The following is a 26,115-nucleotide window of genomic DNA, read 5'->3' on the forward strand; positions in this document are numbered from 1 at the left end:
CATCTGTTATTTCCTATGTATTTCCCAATAGGTGACAGATTTAAAAACACACATTCACATTCACATTCATATGCGCACACACACACACACACTTCTGAAGACAAGGCAGAATGCAAACACCAAGTAAGTATGCATTTGTATGGCTTTGATGTACTCCTGAGAAGAGAGGAATCTGGCAGAAAAACAACTAAGGGTATTTCCTGCAGCGGCTGGGTAATTGCACTAAAGCCTGCTTAGTACAATTCCAAACAAGAAAATCCCTGCGATAAACCTTTCATCATGACACTTTTCAAAGAATAATCTAAGAAACACTCAGCTATACTCCTAGACTTAATACTTGTGAATATTTTGTCAGATTTGCTTCAAACACTATTCTTTTAAGAAATGGCATAGAGCCCTGGCACTATTATCTCACAACTGTAATGCTAGCTACTTATGAGGCTGAGATCTGAGGATCAAGGTTTGAAGCTAGTCCAGACAGATAAACCTGAGTCTTTCATCTCGTACATGGAAGTAAGCCTCCAATGGTAGAGCACTGGAACTGATCAAAAAGCTAAATAAGAATACAAGGCCCTACGTTACTGGCACACACACGGGAAGAGAGGGGGGAGGGAAGAGAGAGATAACATGGAGCAGATGTAATTGAACCCACCTTACTTCTTTTTCACTAACTTTGCTGTTAAGTCAATTGTATCCATTCATGTTCTTATCATTTTACCATGTGTATTATGAGTTCATAAACAGCATGCTTCTGAAGTGATGAAAAGTTTGTGTAGAAGAAAAGTAAGCAAGAATCATGAACTATTTGGGAAAGGAATAATAGATAATTTGGCTGGGTGCCAGTGGCTCACACCTATTACCCTAGCTAGTCAGGTGACTGAGATCTGAAATTGCAGCCCCAAGCCAGGAGGAACAGCAAGTCCATGAGACGCTTAACTCGAATTAATTACCAAAAAAAGCCACAAATGCAACTGTGGCCGAGGTGGCAGAGTGCTACCCTTGAGAGAAAAAGCTCCAGGTCAACCCAGGACCTGAGTCCAAGCTCCAATACCAACATAGGAAAACAAACAAACAAAATTCTTCAGATAAAATGGACTCTACAGACAACCTTAAAAGTATGATACTAAAGAAAGGAGATGTATATATATATATATATATATATATATATATATATATATATATACACACACATATATATAGGTCCGAAGAAATAAAAATATATATTAAAACAGGAACTGATGATCATCTATATCCAATTAACTACCATTATTTTTTCAGACTTCAATATACACTTCAAGAGGATAGTCACATGGATATAACCATCTAAAAAAGATGCTTTCCTTGATTTGGTGGTACTGGCATTTGAACTCAGAGCCTCATGCTTGTTAAGGAAAGCAATCTTAACCACTGAGCCACTCCTCCAGCCCTATCTTCCATTGGCTATTTTTGAAATAGTGGTTGACTTTCGGCCTGGGCATAATCCACATATGGAAGGATTATCATCAAATCGAGCACGACACGTGTGCACCACAGTAATCAGAGACTGACTGAGAAAGGGTCTGGTGAACTTCTTTTTAAACAAGGCTGACTTTAAAACACAATCCTCCCAATCTTAGCCTCCCAAACAGTTTGAATTACAGGCATAAGCCACTCAGGCCACTCAGGCCACTCAGGCTCTGGTACCAATGAAAGCCATAGCTAGATGTCACTGCACAGCCAACAGAAGGGAAAAGACAGAAATGATATCATGCTGACAAGAATGAGAAGCAAATCCAGAGGAAAGTGGAAGCAAGTTCAGTGGCAGAGGTGATCATTTCAGTCCTTGATACAGGTCCACCAAAGGACAGGGCCTCCGGATAATCAATGTTCATAACAGCCACACACTGACAACTGCCCAACCTCTATGAGGCACGGAATGGACCATGGACTTTCTCTCGTCATCTGCTCACTGGGTACGTAAAAGACTTGCTAGGGGAAAACTCATCAAGGTGCTTGTTCATCTGCATACTACACTTCAATTCCAAGTTCTAAAGAAAAAGTTCCCACTTATCCCTCCTTAAAAACTATTGCACCAAGCTGGGTGCTGGTGGCTCATGCCTGTAATCCCAGCTACTCAGAAGGCTGAAATCTAAGGATCTCAATCCTCAAATAACCTCCAATAAATTACAAAAAAACAAAAAATGTTGGAAATGGAGCTGTGGCTCAAGTTGTAGAGCACAAGCCTTGAGCAATAAACTCAGGGACAGTGCCCAGGCCCCGAGTGCAAGCCCCATGACTAGACAGACAGACAGACAGACAGACATAAGTGAAAAACTTAAAATAGACCAAAATGTAAACAAAAGTCTATCTAATGCCAAGATCCAGAGCCCCAGTCAGCTTTCCTTACGTATTTTTCAATTTCCCAATGAGGTCACAGCCTTGCCAAAATAATAATAATAATAATAATAATAATAATAATAATAAGCAAAGCTAAAGTTTGAGTCAAAGAAATTAGGGAATAGCAAGGCTTAGCACAGGTCTCAGACCCTGGTAAGAAGGTGTGAGGACCCTGAAGCCAAGATATTCTGCATTTTACAGATAACAGAAGGCTCTGTTCTCACCAGCATGCTTACTGAAACATCTCATTTGCATAGCCACTCTGGAATGACTTACCTTCCTCATCTGCTGGTGATGACGTGCCCTTCCCCAGGTGTCCCCAAAAACAACAGTGCCAGGACCCTTAACTTCACTGTGTTGTCCTGTGCCATAGTACCTCGTTTTTCAGGTGGCATGGATTCCCCAAGCTTCTCCACACTCCAGGAATAAATTACAAATATGGGTTACTTGAGAGATTCGGTATTTAGGGGGTCTGGTAACCAAAACTTTATTGTACTCCTGGGTTTGGGTTTTGTTGGGGTTTTTTTTCCTACCAAAAACTTTAAAGCAACTAAATTAACATCAAAGACATGTGCAAAAGCTGTAAGTGAAGCCAAGATGGAGGACTACCCAAAACCAGATGCCAAAGAAAAGCATTCAAGGACATCCGAGAGATTTTCCACATAAGTGACAACACCCCCTTTAGAAGGCATGCACGCCAACACAAGAAGCTGAGTTCAAGATGCCAAGATAAGCACAGACGTTGCCAGAGTTCCATCAAGCAAACACTTGGAACTGGGCACTGGTGACTCATGCCTGTTTTCCCAGCTATTCAGGAGGCTGAGATACAAAGACCACAGTTTTAACCCAGCTAGGACAGTAAAATCCACAAGACTCATGTCCAATTAACACATAAAAGGCTGAAGTGGAGATATGATTGAAATGGTGGACAGCCAGCTCTAAGAAAAAAAGCCAAGCAAGAATGCAAGGCACTGAGTTCAAGACCTGGCACCAACAGAAAAAGAAAACACACAGCTCACATTTTACGACCTCAACTGGGTTAAGGAAAGAACCTGTAATCAATACTTCCACCACAACTGGTCAACGATTTCCTTGGGTTTGTACCGGAAATGGGCATTAATAGATAATCCTTTAGGATACCTGAAAGTGCTTTTGACTCACCCCTCTCTATTTCACTCTCTTACCCCCCAACCCTGTTCTTCAAACTGATTCAATAGGTTTCATTCTAAATTACTGATGAGAAATTTGATGTGAGTTAGCTGTGCTACAACTGTGATGACCACATGGCACTGCAGATAAAATTCAGTTCTGTGGTCTCTAATTGGCGGGGGAAGCTCTCTCAAGGAATAATTCTAATCACTCCAGCAATATTTAACTACTAGAGCTCCAAACCTTACCTGTTCACTAGTGTTTTCCACAAATGATGTCTATGATCAGAGATAAGGGGTCCATGAAATAACCAACACACTCATTCCTTGCTAGATGCCTCTCTGTGAGTAAGGTATCCCTACTGGGAGAGAAATCCCACACTAAAGAAGAAAGTTCATTCCTCTTGGACTCCATACTGGTCCTGGGGTAAGCTGACATTGAGGTCAGTGTGCTTGTTCTGACCACACACAAGCAGGGCACCAGTGTCTCATGCCTGTAATCCTAACTACTCGTGAGGCTGAGATCTGAGGACTGAAATTCAAAGCCAGCCCATGCAGACACATTGGTTATTGGCAGTGATCTATCTCCAACTAACCACAAAAAAAAGCTTTTAAGTAGAACTGGAAATGGAAATGTGATGTAAGTGGTGGAGTGCTAGCCTTGAGCAAAAACAAACAAAAACCCCTCAGGGATAGCACACAGGCCCCAGGTTCAAGCCTTAGGACCCACTCAGAGACAGCAGCTGGGCTTTCTAGGACTCAGAAAACTGAACTTAGGCTGGGCACAGTGGCTTGCACCTGTGATCCTAGCTACTCAGGAGGCTGAGATCTCAGGATCGTGGTTCAAAGCCAGCCAAGGCACAAAAGTCCGTGAGACTCATATCTCCAATTAACTACCAGAAAACCAGAAGTGGTGCTATGGCTCAAGGGGTAGGGTGATACCCTTGAGCTGAAGAGCTCAGGGACAATGCCCAGGCCCAGAGTTCAAGTCCCATGACAGACAGAAAAAAAAGAAAGAAAGAAAACTGAATTTACCTTTGAGAGGTAGAATTTCCGTTAAAGATTATTCTATTTTCATAAACATGTAATTTTGCACTTGTCAAAAACAAGGCATGCTAGGCAAGCACTTCATCACTAGGCCAAAATGTTACTGGATCTGATTTTGTTACATGGTATGTTTATTTGAAATAGGAAAGGGAAGGGAGTGGGGGGGACAAGATGATTGAGAGAGGATGCGGGGAGGAAAATGGGAACAAAAACATGAGAAGGGGTATCAATGTGTGAGAAGTAATGCAACTACTACCTTACAAATGTAACTGTAAACTCTCTATACATTATCCTGACAATAAAAAGATAAGAAAAAAGAAGGCATGTTCAAGTTTATAAGCACAAAACTATAGCAGCATTTACATATATGGAGGAGTCATATTTGTGCCATGAACATGCTCACCTATGATGAACATTCTGTATTTAATGAATACTGACTTTGTTCTTCTCCTCATCCTACCATCAACATCCTGATTTAGACTAGAATATAAACCAAAATAGTATTTTGTGGCCTGGTCCCAGGTCATATATCCATTTCTTTATCAAAATAATAAAAAGTTTTGTTCTCCTCATTCCCAGCCCTGGATATAAGGCAAAAAGATATATTTCTTTTTTATATAGATTTGTAACATTTTTTGTAATTATTAGAAGGGTTACATTATACTCACCAGATAGAAGGTGCATTACTTCACAAACATTGACACCCTTTCTCATGACATGGTTCCTATTTGCTTCCTCCCCCCCATCTTGGTTTTCCCCCTTCCCTATCCAATTTCAAATAACCAATTAAGCACATATAAAATATATCAGATAACAAGGTGAAATATTGTAACATTATGAGATAACCAAGGGACAACAAAAGAGATGAGAGATTTAACATAGTACATTAAGGACAACAATCACTCATTTAATGGCTTTTGTTTCCTTATCCTGGAGGTCTTCTTTAGTGTCATACTATTTGGCCTTAAGTCTCTAGACTTTGTTCTATTGTAAGTCTTTGCTAGGATAGCCTAAAGTTTCTACTGATTATGACAAATGAGGGAGACTGTTGGGTCTATGTTCCTTTCAGTCTGGCTTACTTCACTTAATATGAAGTCTTTTCTTTTCCTTACAAATGGGGCAATGTCATTCTTTCTGACAGCAGCACAGAATTCCATTGTGCACAATACCACATCTTGTTGATCCACTCATCAACTGAGGGACATCTGGGTTGGTTCCATATCTTTGCTATGGTAAATAGTGTTACAATGAACATCGTTGTGCTAGTGGATCTAGTATGTCCTTGTTTCTGGACTATTGGGCAAATGCCAAGTAGTGGAATTGCTGGGTCATAGGGGAGTTCTATGTTTAGTCTTTTGAGGAACTGCTATACTGCTTTCCATAGTGGTTGAACAAGTTTGCACTCCTACCAACAGTGTAGGAGTAATCCCTCCTGGCCACATCCCCTCCAGCATCTGTTGTTATTAGTTTTCTTGATCCTGGCCATTCTAACTGGAGTGAGGTGGAATCTTAAGAGTTATTTTGATTTGCGTTTCTTTTATGACCAGAGATGTTGAGCATTTCTTCATGTGTCTATAGGCCATTTTTTTTCTTCTTCAGAGAAGACTCTCTTTAAGTCCAAAAAGATATATTTCAAAATACAATTATACAATATTTTTCCTCAGAAAAGGAAAAGCTAGATGATGATAATGATGATGAGGATGAGAATGACAAAAGACAACAGATAAGATAAATACATGATATACACATAGATGATAGACAAGATATATATACACAAATAGATGGATACATGTGTATAGAGAGGTAAACACATATAGATCATACATAGTTAAGTATGCATATACATACATGCATGCATGAAAAAAATAAGATTGGTAAGCATTTCTCTCCAATTCACCCAGCATTTTGTGGCATGGTAATAAATGAAAATATTCTGATTTTGTGTAAAAATGGATCAAAGAAAGTACTTTGAATTTATGTGGAAAAGTTTCCCATTAAGATGGTAGCTGGTTTTTTTTTCAGACATGATTCCTTTTAATTGCGGAAAAGAGCCCAAGGCTTTGTCGAGGGGCACATGTTTTCTATAAATCAAAACATAAATAAATGAGAGATTATTTCACTGGGCATACATATGGTTTTTGCTAAGTAAACTCTATTTATAAAACACTGTTAGCCTACACACAGGAACTGCTGTCAACATTTATAGGAAAGAAACATTTCTGCTGCTCTGAAATTTACCAGGATTTGAAAACAAGCCTAGGCACATTAGTTTTTTAAAGACAAGTTTGATTTCAATTGAATATGAAATGGGCTGCTGTGCGTTTTCTAGTTTCTAAATGCTTGGAAAACATCTCCAGTGGATAATTAAATTCATATTTCACCAGGAAATATTTGCATTGTGGAAAGACCCATTCTTTAACAATGTTGTGGCATTCTTTCTAGACATTTGCTTTTGGTGTTGGGGAAGGGTCTTAGGTTATATATATTCTTCTCCTTATTAATAAAATGCAGATATTCCAAAGAAAGGAGAATCTTTCAATGTTCACTGCTCTGTCATCCTCTGTCAAAAGCTCATTTGCACAATCTCTTCTGTTGATACTCACCCCAGATTAGACATATACATATATGTGTGTGTGTGACACACACATACACACACACACACACACACACATATAACAATAGAGTCATACTCAGACAGCAATCTTCTAAATAAAGTTTTCTGTGAAAGAAATTAGCTATGAACAAGCATGAACCTAAAGCCTTTAACCACCACGCAAGGTAACTGTAACCTTAATAAAAACTGACATTCACTCTCTCTTTTTCCATTCAGCTTTTCTTTCTTTGGGTGCAGTGCCATACAAAACAGAACTTCTTTTTTCCTATGCTTTTGCAATCCATCTCCAGGTGGCCCAGGGCCAATGTCTACAGTAGTTGTGAACAGTTCGGCAGAGAGACCTCTCTCTCTTGCTCTTTTCCTTTCTTCCCTGCAAGCCTCATCTACTCTCCCACCCCTTGTAAGATCTGACACCTCTTGGCATGAAAGCATCTGTTTGCCTTTTCAAAGACAAGTGAGCACATAGAAATGAATCATCCTGTTTGTGGCAAAGAGGAAAATATTAGATGATTCCATAAAAAGAACCCAAAAGATTTTTAAATCTGCCTATGAAACACTTAAGATTTTCACATTAACAAAACCTTGAAAAGGTATGTAATGATTACCTAACCTACACTTAGGATTCTATTGCTAGGGAAACCATGGAAATGTCTTCACTCCTCCCAAATATCCATCCCAATTTACAGAGAGAATATCAAAAGACTTAATCTAATTCACCTAGACAATTTCTTAGCAGTAGATTTGAGGGCAAAGAAGGTTTAGACAATGTGACTGGAAGCTTAAAAACAGTGACAGGTCTGAAGGTGTAGCTCTGTGGTAGATTATCTAACATTTTTGAGGCCCTGGGTCCCAGCACAGAAAACCACCCCCACACACACCCCCCCAAAAAAAAGAGTAGCGACAGATAGATCAAGAAGGAAATCATGATATTTCCCCCATCATCCATTTCAGTAATTTTGCTGATTAAGAGCTAGCAACGCTCACAGAAGTCACTAATGAATTTGAAATTACAAAGCCTGAGCGTTTCTCCAGAACTTCTGTTCCTAATCAATCACTGCAGATCAGTGACATCATTAGCGCCTTTGATCCCAGATCCTCTTTCAAGCGGGGATGGGGCTGAAATGCTCTTGACTGGTGCACAGAATAGCAAAACATCTAGGAGGGACAATTCACCGGTAGCCTTTGCCTTTCTCCAAGACAGACAGAGGGCACATTCCAGGACAGCCCCACACCCAACAATAGAGCCACCTCATTAAATCCAAACCTACTCACACACCCCCACCAGGATTCCCAAAGCGATTAGAGAGAGGAAGGGACCATAAGCTACTTTTCTTTCAAAGAATCTAAGGTTATGAACCCTTGAGCTTGATCTTTGTATTTAATACACCTATCCGGGACAAGCCCCATCCCCCTCTTCATGGGGGAGGGGAAAAAGATATGAAGAACTATGTACACATACACACACACACACACACACACACACACACACACACGTGCATATACAGGGCTATGTATGTATCTATAGGTGTAAGCTGGGATATGTGTGTGTATGTTTATTTGTGTATGTACCTCAATTTCCTTGTTATCAAACTCTTCCACAAGTACCACTTTCAGCTGCCAGTTCTGGGCCTTTCTACATGAAACAGGTAATATTTTTCAGTAAATTTTAGTTTTTGTTCCTTTTTTAAGTGTTCTTATGGAAGCTGTGACTCCACTTCCCCGGCCCTACAGGAAGTCCCTGAGCATAATGTTGATGTGTATAAATCTCAACCTGCTTGGGCCGCCCTCGCTCCTTACGGCCCAATCAGAAACTGGGAATGGAGTTTTAATTGATCTTTACACTTGGAAACCCTTGCTGTTTGTCTGTCCTCCTAACTTGTAATCCCAGTCTAATTGAGCTTCTTCCACCCACACTGGAGGAATGTAGTTTATTATATCCCTCATCAGGTGATCAATGATTTCATTAATAAGACAGATAACAAAACTGTCATAGCATGGACACTTTTATGAAAGATTAGCCTGGCTCCCTGCTCCATTTTCCAAGGTCCGGGGTCTCTGTGGCAGCTCCGAGTCCATTCAATATTTTCCACCGACAGAGAAAAGTGAAAATCCATTTTGAAACCAATTTCAATTAGGGTCCAGAAGCTGTTATCACAGATGTCGCCGAATGGGCTCGTAAGTGGAAATGTCGCCTATCCATTCTGAAATGAAACCTTATCAGGGGCTACAAAGATGGCTGGGGACAGCCTATCTGTAAATTACTTTTCGTCCCGTGTTAACTCAACCTTAGTTCTGTCATATGGAATTCTTTCCATCCACTCGTAATAATCTAATGACTAACGAGACACAGCCGGGCAGGACTGTCCCCTTAAACGTGGGTACAAAATGCCACCACACTCAGGCCTGCAAGGCCTGCAAAAGGACAGGCATGCAATCGTTCACTGCTAGCAACCCCAAGATTATGCTACGCAATAAAAGAAGCCCCCGTCTCCACCCATTGCATTCCTGGTGATTTTTCAATTGCAAACTCCAAGGCGCCATTATTTCATTAATGCAGCACCCAAGTCGAGAGGCTTTTCTCTCCCGTCTTTCAGTCTCCCTTTCAGCAAATTATCCCATGACGGCGGATTTATTCAGTCAAAGACCTCGGACTTTGAGAGGCAACAAAAGAATCAAGAGACTTTGTGGTCCACCTGCCTGGCGAATGATGAGGCCGGGAAAAGTCCCCCCCAGAGAAAGCAATCAGACCATTGTGTGGCACAGTCAGACCTTTTCAGCTGTCAAGCCAGAGAGCAGAGAGGAAGATGAAAGAACTGGGGTGAAGCTACCATTTACTGAGCCATGTGGAATGGTCTCCGAAGATTTCATAATTGGGATGGAACTCAACTTTCCACAACTAAGAGGGAAAAATAAAGAAGAAGGAAAAAGGAAGAAAGAAACCAAGAAGAGGAAAGAGTCAAAGGAAGTTGAGGGAGGAGGGGCCGTACAAGACAGGAGAAAAAGTAGCAGCCTAGCTATTAACTTTTATAGTTAAAAAATAATAATAAAAAGATCCCTACCTGTGAAGAAGTTCTAGTTATAAAATCCAAGGAGAAAAAGATGTTCAGAAAAAGAAAGGGAGGGAAGCATGGGCAGAAAGCAAGAGGGAAAGAAAGAGAGGAAAAGAGAGAAGGAGGAAGAAGAAAAAGAGGAGGGGGAGGTAGAAGACGGAAGGAGAAGAAAGGGAAAGAAGAGGAGGAGGAGGGGAGAGGAGAGAATTTAGCACAGGATTTCTTGCTTCTCAGCTGTATTAAATGTGCAGATTCAAATTTTCTTCTGCAAGCCATTCAAAGTAACAAGAACACCAACAAAAAAAGCTCTCATTAGTATGACCACTGTCTGTCTCATTTTAAAACTTAAAATAGAGTTTGAAATTGGTCTTAAATGTCCATTGTCTGGACCTTCAAAGCAGACATAAGTGGGCAGAGATCTGTATTTCTAAGCAGCTTTCAAGAACACTTTAGTTCTGCTGCAAAGTCAATGAGATATTTACATTGAAGGAAGTTTGTTTTTTCTTAAACCCACCTGAGATAAATATACATTCAAGCAGGTCCCAAACAGACAACGACAGCAACTCGACCGCAGTACATTCGCTGCCAAGCTGAGCACCATGCACAAGTGTTTGTGGCAATTTGCTTTAGAGGGATGGGGTTGGAATTGGTCCGTGTCTTACTTTAGAGGTGGCTACTGGATACATGGATTTGTCAAAACTCACAGAATCATCCAGTGCAGAGAGTGAATTTCACTTTGTATATAAATTTTTAATGTAAGAGCGAACCAAGGGAGACAGTTTGAAAACATTTCTGGGTGTATAAAATAATAGGAGAGCTCTTGCTTTGACTATGAAACATGTCTCCTGCTAGGAAAAGTAGACCCTTCCTTTCCCCTGCCTAGAGGCCAAGGGTCAGGGGTCAGGGACCAAGGGTGAGAAGACCTGAGACATCTTCCTATAGAAAGATTTATCTTCCACAATGACTGTTTTTACCCCTGAGCCCCACAACTAACTGGTGGGTTCTGTGTTCTTTGGCCAGTACTAGCTTGAACTCAGGGCCCGGGGCACTCTCCCTTAGCTTTTTCATTTGAGGCTGGTACTCTGCCACTTGAGCCACAGCCCCACTTTTAGCTTTCTGTTAGTTAACTGCAGCTAAGAGTCTCACAAATGTGGGCTAGCTTTGAGTCTCAATCCTCAGATCTCAGTCTCTTGAAGTAGTTGGGATTACAGACAAGCATGAGCCACTGTGCCTGGTGGCTAGTTAGCTGGAGGTTTCTGATTCTGGCTACTTGTTTCTGGAAACATGAAACAGTATTTAACCACAAGTACTGTGGTGACCTAGAAATTTTCCACAAGCAAAACATACATCATGGTATGGCTTGTTTTTATGACTGTCTGCTGTGGGACTTGAACTCAAGACCAAGTCACTGTTCCTGAACTGTTTTGTTCAAGGCCAGCACTCTAGCACTTTGAGCCACAGTACCACTTCCAGTTTTCTGGTTGTTAATTGGAGATAAGAGTCTCATGGACTATTGTTCCTGGGCTAGCTCTGAATCTCGATCCTCAGATCTCAGCCTTTTGAATAGTTAGGATTATGGGCATAAGCCATATGTGCCCAACATGTTACAGATTATTTTACTCCCAAGTTTATAGACTTTTGGCAGAATATGACTAACTTACCTGAGCCTGTAGGAATTGCTCTTTTAAAAGTGAAACACAAATAACTTACAAGTTGGGGGTGATTAGAGGCTGTCCTTAAGGAAACACTGAAGTACTAGGGTTCAAAATGCAACACCAGCCTGGCTCCGGTGGCTAACGCCTGCAAACCTAGCTACTCAAGAGGCTGAGATGGGAGGATCTCGGTTCAAAGGCAGCCCAGGTACAAAAATCCATGAGATTCTTATCTCCAATTAACCACTAGAAAACTGGAAGTGATAGAGCACTACTCTTGACCTGAAGAGGTCAGGGACAGCGTCCAGGCCCTATGACCAACAACAACAAACGTAACATCAACTGATACCTAAGGGGAGTGTCTACAAAACTGAAGGACTGATCAGACTCTTGACACCATCAGAATGAGTACCAACTTCAGAATTGTGATCTGACATACAGCTCTCCCCTGCTGCCTCTTAGCCCTGCTACAGTTCTCATCTTCTGTTAGCCAATATTCTACAGTCCTCTCAGTCCAAGTAAAGCACACCCATTCATGGACTGCAAACAAATGATACCGGTTGAAGGAAGCGGCACAAAAGAGATCAATGAATCCAAACCTGCCAAACTACAACCAGAGACTCTACTACTATTACTCACAATAGCAACCATGTGTGGGGTACCTGTTCTACTTGAATCCAAGAGTTTATCTATTTACTCATGATCCCACAGCAATTCCCTAACAGGGCTAGGGTTCCAGCCATGTACCACTATGAAGCATTGTGTTGTGTTCCCTTGCCCACTGTCCCAAAGATCCAACAAGCCTGTGCTAGACTTTGCAGACCAAACACTGCACTGAGGCAAGTGAGCACAGGAGGAAAAGGTAGATCTTAAACATTTTTAAGGGAAATATAAAATCCCCAAGTGTTACCAGGCCCTGGTGAACCATACCTGTAATCCTAGCTCCTCAAGAAGCCGAGATCTGAAAGTCCCAGTTCAAAGCCAGCCTGGGCAGGGAAAAAAAAAATCCACGCAACTCTACTCTCCAATAAACCACCAAGAAGCTAGAAGTGAAGCTACAGCACAAACGGTAGAAGTGCCAACCTTGAACAAAAGTTGGTAAGGGATAGCTTCTTTTTTTCTTTTTTAAAGGGAAAATTAAAGCCCTGAGTTCAAGTCCCAGTGGCCCCTAAACAAACAAATAATGAATAAAATTCTTGGGTTACAGGAAAGAGAGGCATACAGAAGGAGCCAGAGCATTCTCAGGGCAGTGACACCATTCTATGGACTCTGCAGGGGCAGGCATGTAACCTCACACCTTTGTCCAGGACCCAGAACCCTAGTGTACCCCAAAGGATGAGACTCTGATAACAACAGTATCAGTTCCCACTGTAATAAATCTATCCCACCTACTAGGTACTAGGTGGTAAAAGCCAACAGGGCAGAGAATAAACACTGTATTTCCTGGTTCACCTGAAACATTTCTAAAATACCAGGCTGATTCATTAAAATACCAGGAATTAAGTGAGACTGTCAAAATCACCATGTTATTAGGGCATTCCCTCGAGGACAGAAGGTAATATGGAGAGAGACAGAGGGCCTACCTTTGAAAAGGCTTGATGATAAAGAGGGTCTGATATTAGTCAGCACAACACCCCTGTACAGATGCACACATGCACACAACCAGAGGCCTCACTGTAACCTAGTTGTACTTTAGGAGATAGTACAGGAGAAATATGGAGCACATAAGACTGCAGTCATACATAGGATGATTTCTAAATCCTAAGTTAATGAACTTTATTCTGTAGGTAGGCTGAAGTCACTGGAGATTCTAGGGGAGTGGCCCAAGGAGACCCATAATGACATTAATTTGGCAGGTGTGTGTCCCATGCAGGAGCAGAGAGGGGCAATGAGAAGGTGAGGGATTGGAAGGTCTCCTTAATTGCCTAGGCAACCAGCTGGGAAGATTTAAATAGTGCCGGGTGCCCTGAAGGGACTCATGGATGAGTAATTATAGAGGAAAATCTACCAAGACCTCAAAAGTGGCAGGACACAGGAAGCATGAGAAAGGGAGGGGGTCAAAGGTGACCGTACGGTTTCAAGCCTGGGTGACCACAGGAAAGAGGATCTGCTTAACAAAAATAAAGACGATACTGGAAGCCAGTATTCCCAGTAAGTATGTTTGGAGCTCAAGACAGAATTCTTGGATCAGATTAATCATCTTTAGTTGGTTGAAAAACATGAAAGAAAGCTCTTAAACATAGAAAAACAATCCTGACTCTACTACTACACTGCACAAAACATCCCTTACAAATAGCCATTATAACCTGAAAGGAAACAGCTGACCCTAGGAAGAGGAAGGAGAGATCAAGGAAAGAGATGTGAAGATGAATGTAAATATACTAGTTCCATTGTAAGATTCATAATCAGCATAATGTTCACATTCTGAATAAATTTCCCCCATTAACTGACTGAAGAACATAAATTTACCTACAGGGAGGATAGAGAAGGGTAAAAAACATGACTATGAATGTAGTTGTTTTTGTTTTTGATCAAATCTTCCTTAAGATGAGCAAACTTAAGTCACACGGCGATTTGAGAAACATTTTCAACTATTTTTTTAAGACATCAGAGTCAGCCAAACATTTTCCCCCGAAATTTCATTACTTGGGTGTACTGTCAAGAAAACACAATCCGTTGTTTTGGGTTTGATCCTATTTTTCACTCAGCAAACATGTTTGTGGCAATGGCTGCTTGGAAGAGTTCTTACTGCACGGCAAAACTTGTTCAACCACTATGGAAAGCAGTATGGCAGTTCCTCAAAAGATTAAACATAGAGCTCCCCTGTGACCCAGCAATTCCACTACTTGGCATTTACCCAATAGTCCAGAAACAAGGACATATTAAATCCACTAGCACAAGGATGTTCATTGCAGCACTATTTACCATAGCAAAGATATGGAACCAACCCAGATGTCCCTCAGTTGATGAGTGGATCAACAAGATGTGGTATTTATACACAACGGAATTCTATGCTGCTGTCAAAAAGAATGACATTGCCCCATTTGTAAGGAAAAGAAAAGAATTAGAAAAAAATCATATTAAGTGAAGAAAACCAGACTCAAAGGAACAAAGGCTCAATGGTTTCCCTCATTTATCATAATCAGTAGAAACCTTGGGCTCTCCCAGCAGAGATTTACAATAGAGCAAAACCTAGATTCATAAGGCTATATAGGATGACGTTACATGAAAGGACCTCCAGAATATAGAAACAAAAGCCATATAGTGAGTGATTGTTGTCCTTAATGTACTATGTTATCTCTCATCTCTTTTGTTGTCCCTTGGTTATCTCATATTGTTACAGTATTTCACCTTGTTATCTGATATATTGTATATATGTTTATTTGGTTATTTGAAATAGGTTAGGGAAGGGGGGAAAATAAGATAGGGGGAAGGGTGGGGAGAGGGAAATGGGAACCAAGACATGAGAAAGGGTATCAATGCTTGTGAAGTAATGCATCTTCTATCTGGTAAATATAATGTAACCCTTCTATTAATTACAATAAAAATATATGAAAAAAATAAAAATAAAAAGTGGAAGCTACTGCACGGCACAAATATTGCCACTCTTAACAGTCCTCCTTCCCTATGTCCCAAAAGTAGGTGGAACTATCACCCTGTTAAATAGATAGGAAACTGGGGCAGAGTTCATGCTTCCACAATTGGTCCAGGTAATTGCCAAAACTCAACCCAAGCTTGTATGTGTGTCTAACTCAAGCCCTATAATGCCAAATCCTTCGCATCTGAAAGTCACTCTGCCATGTGACAGGAGGGAATTTGGGGGACAAGGAAAAAAGGGTTCACTGTCTAATGTAAAACTCATAATCCATGTCAGTTTTGAATAGCATACAGCAATCTGACTTAAGGTATAACACAGGTCAGAGATGGACCCAAGGTGGAAAAATCAGCCATGAATTTCAAGTGTTCAACAAACCCAGGTCCACTTGCACCCCTCCCCTCAGCCCAGTCAGGAGATCCACAGATCAGCCACGTCACATGAACTAATATGTATGTCATAGACAATCTGAAAGCTAGAAAGTGAGCAAAGAGAAACAAAACTAACCAACAAGCGTGTGTCTGATATGGTCCTAGACCATACAATGGTTTCCTTCCCTCTCTCTAAGCACATTTAGGTGGATCACTGAACTCCTTCTAATCAGACTTGAGAAGAGTGGGGAAGAATTCTGGTGTCACATGTGTCCCTATAAAACAGCAACCAGGGCCGGGAGTTTGGCCTAGTGGTAGAGTGCTTGCCTAGCATGCGCAAAGACCTGGGTTCGATTCCTCAGTACCACATACATAGACAAAAAAGCTGGAAATGGTGCCGAGGTTCAAGTGGTAGAGTTCTATCCTTGAGAAGGCCCAAGAGCAGTGCTCAGGCCCTGAGCTCAAGCCCCAGGACTGGCAAAAATCAAAACAGCAACCACTGCTACCACAAAGGCAAGTTGCCAATAACCAGCAGATCCAACAAAAATCCTTAGGAGACTATGGTCTGTATTATTTGTCCTGTGTTTCTTTCTTAAAGCTGAGGAGGAGCAGGTTAATAAGAAAGAACTATCAAATTAAAAATAATTTTAGGCCTAAAATGGGGATAATGCATTTCAAACTAAAGAATCAATATTTGCAAGTGATGGAAAGAAATGATTTGGGAAATGAGAATGTAAAAAACTATGGAAGACCCCAATTGATAACAATCTGAATCATTTAGAAAACAGAACATGTACATTAGCAAGTAACGAACATAAATCAAATACACAGACAATTAAGGTGTTCGACTTGAGAGTCTTAGCATATTAACAGACTTGGTATTCCTATATAAATGAATAACTGAAAGCACATTTTATATATGAAAGCCACCACGCTGGATGTCAAAAGGGACTGCTTAAATCATAATTGCACTGAACAACTAATTCAGAAAACTAAATGTCATCTCCTTTGTCACTTCTCTTTCCTAGAAAAACGCCAAAGCTTAAAACTGAAGCGCACACAAGGAAGTAATGCACATAGTGCCATTTCCATGTAAACCCCACACATTAGGTTCTGTAATGTCACCAACAGTAATGGCTTAGTTTTGTTGTTGTTCTTGTTGTTGTTTTGTTTTCCCTTCAAGATCTAGAAAGTAATTTGTCACCCAATATTACACCCAAATTCAGTCTTCCAGAGTGATTGCTAGTTTACAATACTGTTTAAGGGTTTTGAAGAATATATTTTGGCCTTACGCATGTGTTTAAACAAAACTCTAAGTGTTAATTAGGAGCAGATACTGAGCAGAGAAAGCCAGAGGACAGACCTGTAAGGACAGGCAATGGAATGTACATGTGTAGCTGGAAGGCTTATAACCAAGAATAAATTACACCACATATCAACTTCATCAATCACTTTGCCAGTAACAAAACTTTCTTATAATGTTTGATTTTAATCATGAAAAAATGGTTAAGTGAGAAAGAAAACTTTTTTTTGGGGGGGGGGGCCATCATGGGGCTTGAACTGGGCCTGGGCACCGTCCTTGATCTCTTTAGCTCAAGGCTAGTGCTTTACCACTTTGAGCCACAGCACCACTTCTGGTTTTCTGACTGTCGTGCCCTGGCTGCCTCTGAACTGTGATCCTCAGATCTCAGCCTCCTGAGTAGCTAGGATTATAGACATGAGCCACCATCGCCCCATCTGAAAACATTACGTTTAATTACATTCCTTTGGTATTTGGTATTAAACTAATTTTTTTCACCGTCCAGTTACAAGTCAAATGCCAAAGCTTTGGAAAGAAGGTGTAAGGACATTGTAAATTCTATTAAAGCATCCAAGTGCTGCTACTTTCCTTCCAACGGATAGCTGAGATGTGGGTATCTAAGAATTTCTAGAATGTTTACAAATGGATAGACTAACAAATGACAGCAACAGCAAGGACAGCTAATAAGTACCACATACCGTGCATCAACCTCTGAAAGCCTGCACACCATGAGGTATAAACCCGAAGAGCCCCTCCACCCCTAGCCCCATCTGCATGGCAGGATCAGGGGATATGTGCCACCAGGCAAGGAACAATGTGGAACCTAAGTTCTCTAGAGTTCCCTTAACCCACAGCTCTGGAGCTGTATAGACACATTAGATGAACATCTTGGTAATTAGATGAAAACTATACTCTGAAGAGAAGCTCGCTATGCTGGGCACTGGTGGCTAACAACTATAATCCTAGCAGGAAAATCAGAGACTCCATGTCCAATGAGCCAGCAAAATACACGACTAGAGATATGGCTCAAGTAGTAGAGCACCAGAGATAAGAAAGATAAAAAGGGAAAAAAATGTTAGAAGCCTTTGGGAAAGAGGCACAGGCTGATTCAGACCAATAAGTAAGGGAACCCATATACTCCATCAACATCCAAGAACAAGGAATGCTAACCAGTTAATGTCTCATAAGGGCACATGGAAAAGCAGAGTGAAATTTGGGAAAGCCAAGAGTGAAATTTGAAATATTCAAAGAGCAAAGACATCATTACCACCAGTCTGTTTTTACCACAAGAGGACCTGGAATTTATTTTCCATGTCCCACACGTGACCTGAAACACCTCTCAACACTTCTGTCTAACACTGAAGATGCAGAATATATCAAAATTGTCACTGAAAATAATTAATTTGCATATACCACTAACTAAACCTGCACTATTATTAGCTAGACCTTAAGGTTCAAATATGTAACTTAAATAAAATGTAGGGCGAGAAGAAGATCCTGCCACAAGTGATCACAATACAACTTTTTATCTTGTGTGTTAAGTATTCTATCCACAAAAAAATGCAGACACATCTTCAACGTCTGCCAGCATAGTCTAGATGAGTTCCAAAATGTCCGAACAGGAACTTCATATCGTGAATAACTTATCAAATTAGAAAATTTGGAAGGAAGCAAGTGGATTGCATGCCAAAATAGAAATGAGGAAGGCCCACCCCTCCCAGGCCACCCTCCCACTCTTGGCACCCCACCTGCTTTCTTTTCGCAGCTCACAGAACTAACACTGGTCCAGGCACAAACTGCCAATAGGACAGAGAAATAAGTGGCCATGATCATGGGTGAAGCCAATCAGTGGCCATGTGGCCACTCACCGTTGGAGGTGGTGCTAGAGGCCACGGCTTTCTCGCTGACATCTGTCCGGGAGGAGCATTTCACGATGGAATTCTCTGCTTTCTTCTTCTCAGGAGTCACGGAGCTGTGGGCCTGGGTCTCCATGCTGTCTTCTCATCCCTTCCCCTCTGGTCAACAGGAATGCCTGAGAAACACCATAGTGCCATCAGCAGCCTACAGCGGTAGCCAACTCCCCCATGCCAGGAACCCTCAGCTGTCACCTGAGAAGCCAAGGCCAATCCAGGTGGTAAAGCTTAAACAAACACTCAAGACATCAGGATGACACATCTTTGTGGGATTTAAACATCTCCACCCTGTATGCACCAGTCAGGTGATTTGGGGGTCTCTCATGGAGAAGTATTGAAAGTAACTACCTCACAGCGAACATGCCCAGCCATCCCTGCGTTGTCAAGCAGGAAGAGTGCAGCCCAGTGCTCACGAAACCCGTGTGTCATAAGTCCACATGCATAAACTCACAGGCTGTAACTACACACTCTTTAACTGCATGCCCTGTAAACGACATACGCTGTCACTACGCACACCATAACTACACAGGCCATAACTACACACTCCATAACTACAGGCATCTCTGTTGGCCAACTGTAAAGAGACACTAAGACAACTTCAAATCAAGAAAAGGTTTCTAATTATGAATATGATGTTTACAAAGAGTATTCATGCCAAGTACATCAGGATGCCTCAGACCTACGGTCCTACCCACTCCTGAGGCCGAGATCTGAGGACTGTGGTTCAAAGGTAAGCCCTTGGATGAAAGTCAGTGAGACTCTCACCTATGGTTAACCAGCAAAAAACTGAAAGTTGAGCTGTGGCTTAAGTTGCAGAGCATCAGACTTCACCAAAAAAGCTCAGGGACAGCACAGCATCCCAGCCCTGAGTTCAAGCTTCACTACACACACACACACACACACACACACACACACACAATATCAGACAATTTCCCATATCCAAGCCCTACCCAAAGTCCCGAATCTGAAGAAAATTCAAGCCACCACCCACCCCCAGAATATCTGAACTGTAATATGCTTCTTATACTAAAACTATTCTGATACATCACTGTGGCAAAGCTATTATAGTAATACTAGAACATCCCAATTCATGTGGGTGATTTTTTTCTTCCTTTTGTTTTTTTTACAGTATCCACTCCATCCCACATGGAAATCATCAAAAGGTCATCCAGGGCAAAGGCTAGGGTTACTGAGAAAGGAAAATAAAATAAGTAGAGACAAGTTGTATCCATGTATTTTCCCCAAGCTTCATTCACGGGGTGATTGGCCCAAGTCATAAACACAATTTCGAACCTGGTGCTTTACATAACTACAGTCTTTATGGAAAAAGATGAGAAGCTGTTTCTCCAGCAGGCTTTCCTCAAGCTAGGAAGATGGCCACACCCCACCCCTCCCTAGACCATTCATCTATCTAGTCACCTGCTTATTTTTCTACCTGTAGCAGATGTCAACATTCAGCCAAAGCAGTGATTACTGAAATAAAATAAGCAACCACTTACAGCAGTTAAAAAGTCTAAACTGGCAGAGAAACTAGTTTTATTAGTCACCTTTAATCCATCTTTGCAAAGTAACACTATAAATTCTCCCCTAACCAGGCCTGGAGAGCACTAGCTAATCTTCACACTGGAGAACACAGTTATACAAGAAGGACTTTTGAAGGATGTAAGAAGCAACTTAGCTTGACGTTCTCTCTCAACTGTAAGACCTATCCCAAATTCTCAAACAGCTCTCAAAAAACAGACAAAGGAGATTTCTGAAGAAGCACAGTGAGGCCACAATATCACTGTGCTCAGATTGGTGTCCCTGGAAGTTTGGATAAGCTGCCTGCTACAGACACTGAGAGGAAAAAAGTAGGAAGTAGTAACTGACCCCTTTCCTATGAGATGGGGGTGAGGGTGGGGGTTAAAGCCACCTAAGATCTGAGTCACTCAGGGGGGCTGCTAAGGATTGAGATTCAAAGCCAGACTGAGCAAGAAAGTCTTTGAGATTACCACAAAAAGCTGGAAGTGGAGCTATGACTCAAATGGTAGAGAAAAGAGCTAAGACAGTGCCTAGGCCCTGAGTTCAAGCCACAGGACCAGCACATGTACACATACCCCCCCTTCCCCCGCTCTCTCTCACACACTCACACACACACACACAATGTGATAAAAATAGTCAAACACCTTCTCAGACAATAACACTAGAGCAAGCATGCAATCCGGTTCCAAGGGAAAAGAGGTCATTCCAAAACTTTTCCCAAAAATCTACTATAAATAACCTTGAAAACATTTATTTTTGAGGTTCTTGAGTTGGAACTTGCTTGCTCAACTGGTGCTCTAACCACTTGAACTGGGCTTCCAGCCTGGCTTCTTGCTGTTTATTTTGAAGTGTAGTTTTACAGAATGCTTCACAGATGGTTCCAAATTCCTCCAGGTCTCAGCTCCCTGAATTGCAACGATTACAGATGTGGGCCATTGGCTCCAGCGAAAAAAAAAAAAAAGATCAATTTTTGAGTGGATTCTAACTTTAACAATCTCAGAATGACTGGTTTTCAATCCTCCCCCAAAACAAATTTAATTAACTCTTTCCCCCCATTTTTTTATGGATATGTTGATCTCAAACTCATAGTCCTCCTGTCTTCACTTGGATTACACACCTAGCCCACACTTGGCTTTAAATATTACTTTTAAAATATGGAAAAAAGCAAGCCAATGCTTCTCAGAGCCATTCCAGAACCATACACACTAGTATTCCTTATTTCCCTCCTGGTCCTGCGCTTGAAATCAAGGCCTGAACGGTGTTCCTGGGCTTTTGGTACACAAGTAACATTCTACCACTTGAGCCACAGCTTCACTTCTGGCTTTTTTGGTGGTCAGTTGGAGATAAAAGCCTCACAGACTGTCCTGCTCAGGCTGACTTAGAACCACGATCCTCAGATCTCAGCCTCCTGAATTGCTCAGGATTATAGGCATGAATCACCAAGTGCACTAGTATTCTTACTCTTGCAACCACTTCTGGTAGGATGCATTTGTTTTGGAGGTGGAAGCTGGGAGCTTGTCAGGTTTACTAAAGCTTTCAAGCAACTGTTGGGTTTTGTTGAGTTGGGTCTTGTTCACTGTGATATGCCAGAAGAAAATAAGAGGACTTCATGTTACTCTTTGCTGACTGTTTAATACATGAGGTACACTCCAGAATATACACGCTGCACAAATCTATGTCAGCACCAAGAGTAATGACAAGGTAGCCCCATCTGCAAGTCTTTGAGGAGCCAGCACCACACCCCCTCCAGACTATAAGTTGCATGACAGCAACCTCATCTGTAAGTTTCTAGCACCTGAAATATGACCCTGGAAACTGTGTGGTTTTCAGGTTCAGTCACCAAACTAGAGGTGCAGCTCAAGTAGCAGAGTGTCAGCCAAGAGATAAAAAGTTGGGCAAGAACACCAGGCCCCGAGTTCAAGTCCAATCCTGGCATACTCACATAGACCCCCCCACACACACTAAAGAAACTGAATCACCACTGAGCTTAGCTTCGTACATGTTCTTTATGTCTTGTTTCTTTGAAAACTGGCAAATGACAGAATACCTGACACTTTTACCAGGAATGTGTCATCAAAATGTTCCGTTCTTAATTGCTTGGGATAAGCAGGCAGCTACTGCACTATATCATGTCCTACAGAACACGTATGTAGCTGCGTGCAGTGGCTTACACCTGTAATCCCAGCCACTCAGGAAGCAAAGAATCTAAGGATTATGGTTTGAAAAATACTTTAAAAGACTCCACTCCCATCTTAACCAATACTCATCTATCATCCCAGCTGTACAGTGAACAGAAATAGGAGGACTGTGATCGAGGCCAGCCCAGGCAAAACTGAAACCCTATGTGAAAAATAATGAAAGCAAAATCAGCTGGAAGTATAGGTAAAGTGATAGAGCACCTATCTGTCAAGTGCAAGGCTCAAACCCCAGCTCCACAAGGACACCTCCCCAAAGAAATAAAAATGTGGACAGAACCTTTTACATTAAAAAATCACACACATCTCTGAGTGCTGATGGCTCACACCTGTAATCCTACTACAAGAGGCTGAGTTCTAAAGATTATGGGTCAAAGTTAACCCTGGCAGGGAAGTCCATGAGACTTTTATCTCCATGAACCACCAAAATGCTGAAGCCATACACTTGCAGCTGGGAGTGGAGGTTGGCTCTCAAGTAGTAAAGTGCTAGGCTAAAGCAATAAAAGCTTAAGTGGTAGAATGTTAACCTTGAGCAAAAAGGTCAGGCAGAGACAGGGCCCAGGCTCAGAGTTCAAGTCCCAGGACCCCAAGACCAGCACACACAAAAAATGTAAATTAAAACCTCATGGACATGCATACACACGACACCACCACCTCAATAACAATAAGCAAGGAGACAGAAACCTGCATGGAGAACTGGGATTTCTGATATTTAAACATCCTCGGTAGAAGGTGGTATTTACTGGTAGTCAAGAGATAACTCTTCAAAGTGCCCGCATAAATTGGTATATTTGCTGTTGGTATATTGGCAAATTTGTATATTTGCTGTTTCCCCACGAGACTAAAGATTCCATTTTGGGGTTTTTGTTTGTTCTGCCAGTGTCTGGGGCTTGAACCCAGGGCCTAGGCACTGTCCTTGGGCCTTTCCTGAGGCTAGCGCTCTACCACTTGAGCCACAGCACCACTTTCGGCTTTTTCTGCATATATGTAGTACCAAGGAATCGAACACAGGGCTTCGTGTATGCTAGGCAAGCACTCTACTGCTAGGTCATGCTCCCAGCTCCCTGAAGATTTCATTTTTAACAAAACAATAAAACACATCCAGAATAAATCACCACAGTTTCACCAGGGTGGGTACAGCTCTAGGCTCTGTCTGAACTCCACTAATTGATGCTCTTGAGAAATAGGAATTCCTACTGGAGATTTTTTTTTAAATAACAAAATAAGAACTTGGGTCACTCAAGTCAACCCTCTTCTACTTGAAAAACCCATTTTTGGATCTCAATAATTATTTACAAGGGTAGTCGATGCTTGAGAAGGGACCGTGAGGGATGACAAGGTGAAAAAACAGACATCCGCTTCCTACAACTTGTAATGTATAACCAGCTTATTTCACGGACACAAACACAAGTTTGTCCTTGCCAGTTTTAAAGGGACAAAATGCACACCCATGCCACCATCAAATTTCACAGGAGAAGGCCTAGCAGGGAAAGGCTGTTGCTTCTTATTGAACAGATCGGCAAGAGATCAGGACAATCAAGTGTAAATTTAGTTCAAATTTAAGTATGATGGTAAGAAAACAGGCAGCTGGGCTGCTGCACTTCTGAGCTTCTCCCTTCAGAAAGCTTATCCCTTCTTTGCATCGCATCCACCCAAAAAAAGTGGCCAAGATTGGCTGGCATGTCCCTTGACTTTTTCTGTTCAGAGCTGATGTTTGAATCCTAGCAGCTTGAGTACATGAAAATAAAGAAACAAAAGAAAAAAGGAGTGTGTGGGGGGGAGGGGAGAAAACCCTTCAAACATGAAAGTGCTCAACCAGTTTTTAGTATTTATGTTTATTGGTTTGGGGGTGTTTACACATGTGTGTGTATGTAGGGTGGGAGGTCCTGGAGTTTGAACTCAGGACCTGAGCACTGTCCCTTAGCATTCTTTCCATTCAGTGTTGGTTCTGGTATCACTTAAGCCACGCTTACTCTTTCCCCTTTTTGCTACTTAATTGGAGATAAGAGTCTCAAGGACTTTCTGGCCTGGGTAGGCTTTGAACCTTGATCCTCCTCAGATCTCAGTCTCCTTGTTGCATAGCACAGGTAAGAGCCACCTGTACTTGCCACTCAACTAGTAATACACCTCCTGAAACCAGAATTCACCTGGTTAAAGAGGGATCAAAGTTCATCCCTCCAGCAAGCCACTAAGGCTTTTTCCCCCATTCAACCAGACCCCAAAATCCAATGCTCATTTCCCCCAGGCAAAACTGGGGGTGCAATTAACTCCAGGCCTTATTTTAAATGTACTCTGCCTCCTACAAGCAACCTGCCTGCCGCTACATCTTTTCTTTCTAAATTATAACTCTGAACCTGCCTGCTGTAGTTGGGGGTTTTGCCTCTGCAAGACAGCAAAGAAGAAAGAGAAAGGTAACATTTACCAAATTCCAGTATTCTTCGGGAGAGCCTGGATTTTAAACAGCAGATGCAATGGAAGGGGAGGTAGGGTAGACAAAGCCAAAGGTTCTTCTTCATTAAGGTCAGGACGCCCTTTTCAAGAGGGTGATTGTTTTGGTAGTTTTTTTGTTTTTGTTTTTATTTCATTTGGCTGGAAGGATCTCTCACCCTGCTTTCCTGTCTGGGAAGTCTCAGCTTCAGCCGTTTACAAAAGAAAAAGCAAGCAAGCCCGTCTTCTCGCATCTTCCCAGCTCCAGAGCGCGCGTCCCACTCCAAAACCCAATTCACTGGCAGCGCGCGCACTGTCACCGCATCCATCATCGCTCCACCAGCGCGGGGACCAGGACCGCCGCAGCACGCGCAACTCGCCCAGAAATGCTCCTGCATGGCTCTGAGAACCAGGGAGCAGAGGAGGGGCTCCAAGCCCAGGCTTTTGATCTGCATTCCTGAAGCAGCTTTTCTGGGGAGACAATGCCTGGCTGCCAGCCGGGGGGAGGAGTGGAAATGCCTGGGGAGGGTATGGTAGCAGGCAGCTCGGCAGTTCCCCTCTCCCCAGTGCAAAGGGCTGGGGCAGCCCAGAGCCATTCAGATCAGTCCAAATAGTAAACTCTGGGTAAAGTTGACCCAGCCAAAGTTCCAGCAGAGACACCTGGTGGTATCCCTCTAGCTTGAGTTCAGGTGTTGTGCAGTGCAACACTGTGTGTGTGTGCTACAAAAACATTGAAAAGTATGCAGGAAGCCTGTGTGTGTTTCACTTACAAAACTTCTAATTCACTATTAACCACACACACACACACACACACACACACACACACACACACACGCAGTCTTGTTTCCTTAGCTGCCCGAGTCCTGTCGCTCCACAAGAGGGTCTAGGTAGTAAAGTGCATAAAAA

General features: G+C 42.0%; 1 protein-coding gene across 1 annotated transcript in view; it reads right to left on the reverse strand.

Moving 5' to 3' along the window:
- Positions 1 to 26,115, reverse strand: part of LOC150062780 (transcription activator GLI3-like) — a 79,765-nt gene that overhangs the window by 45,976 nt on the left and 7,674 nt on the right. The window contains exon 2 of the mRNA XM_090333235.1: positions 19,022 to 19,185. Coding sequence (XP_090189361.1) covers positions 19,022 to 19,145 — 124 coding nt within the window. The 5' untranslated portion in view covers positions 19,146 to 19,185. The remainder of the gene's footprint in view (positions 1 to 19,021; positions 19,186 to 26,115) is intronic.

The sequence above is a fragment of the Megascapheus bottae genome, chromosome 5 (assembly GCF_031878675.1).
Source record: "Megascapheus bottae isolate mThoBot1 chromosome 5, mThoBot2.hap1, whole genome shotgun sequence".
Lineage (NCBI taxonomy): Eukaryota > Metazoa > Chordata > Mammalia > Rodentia > Geomyidae > Megascapheus > Megascapheus bottae.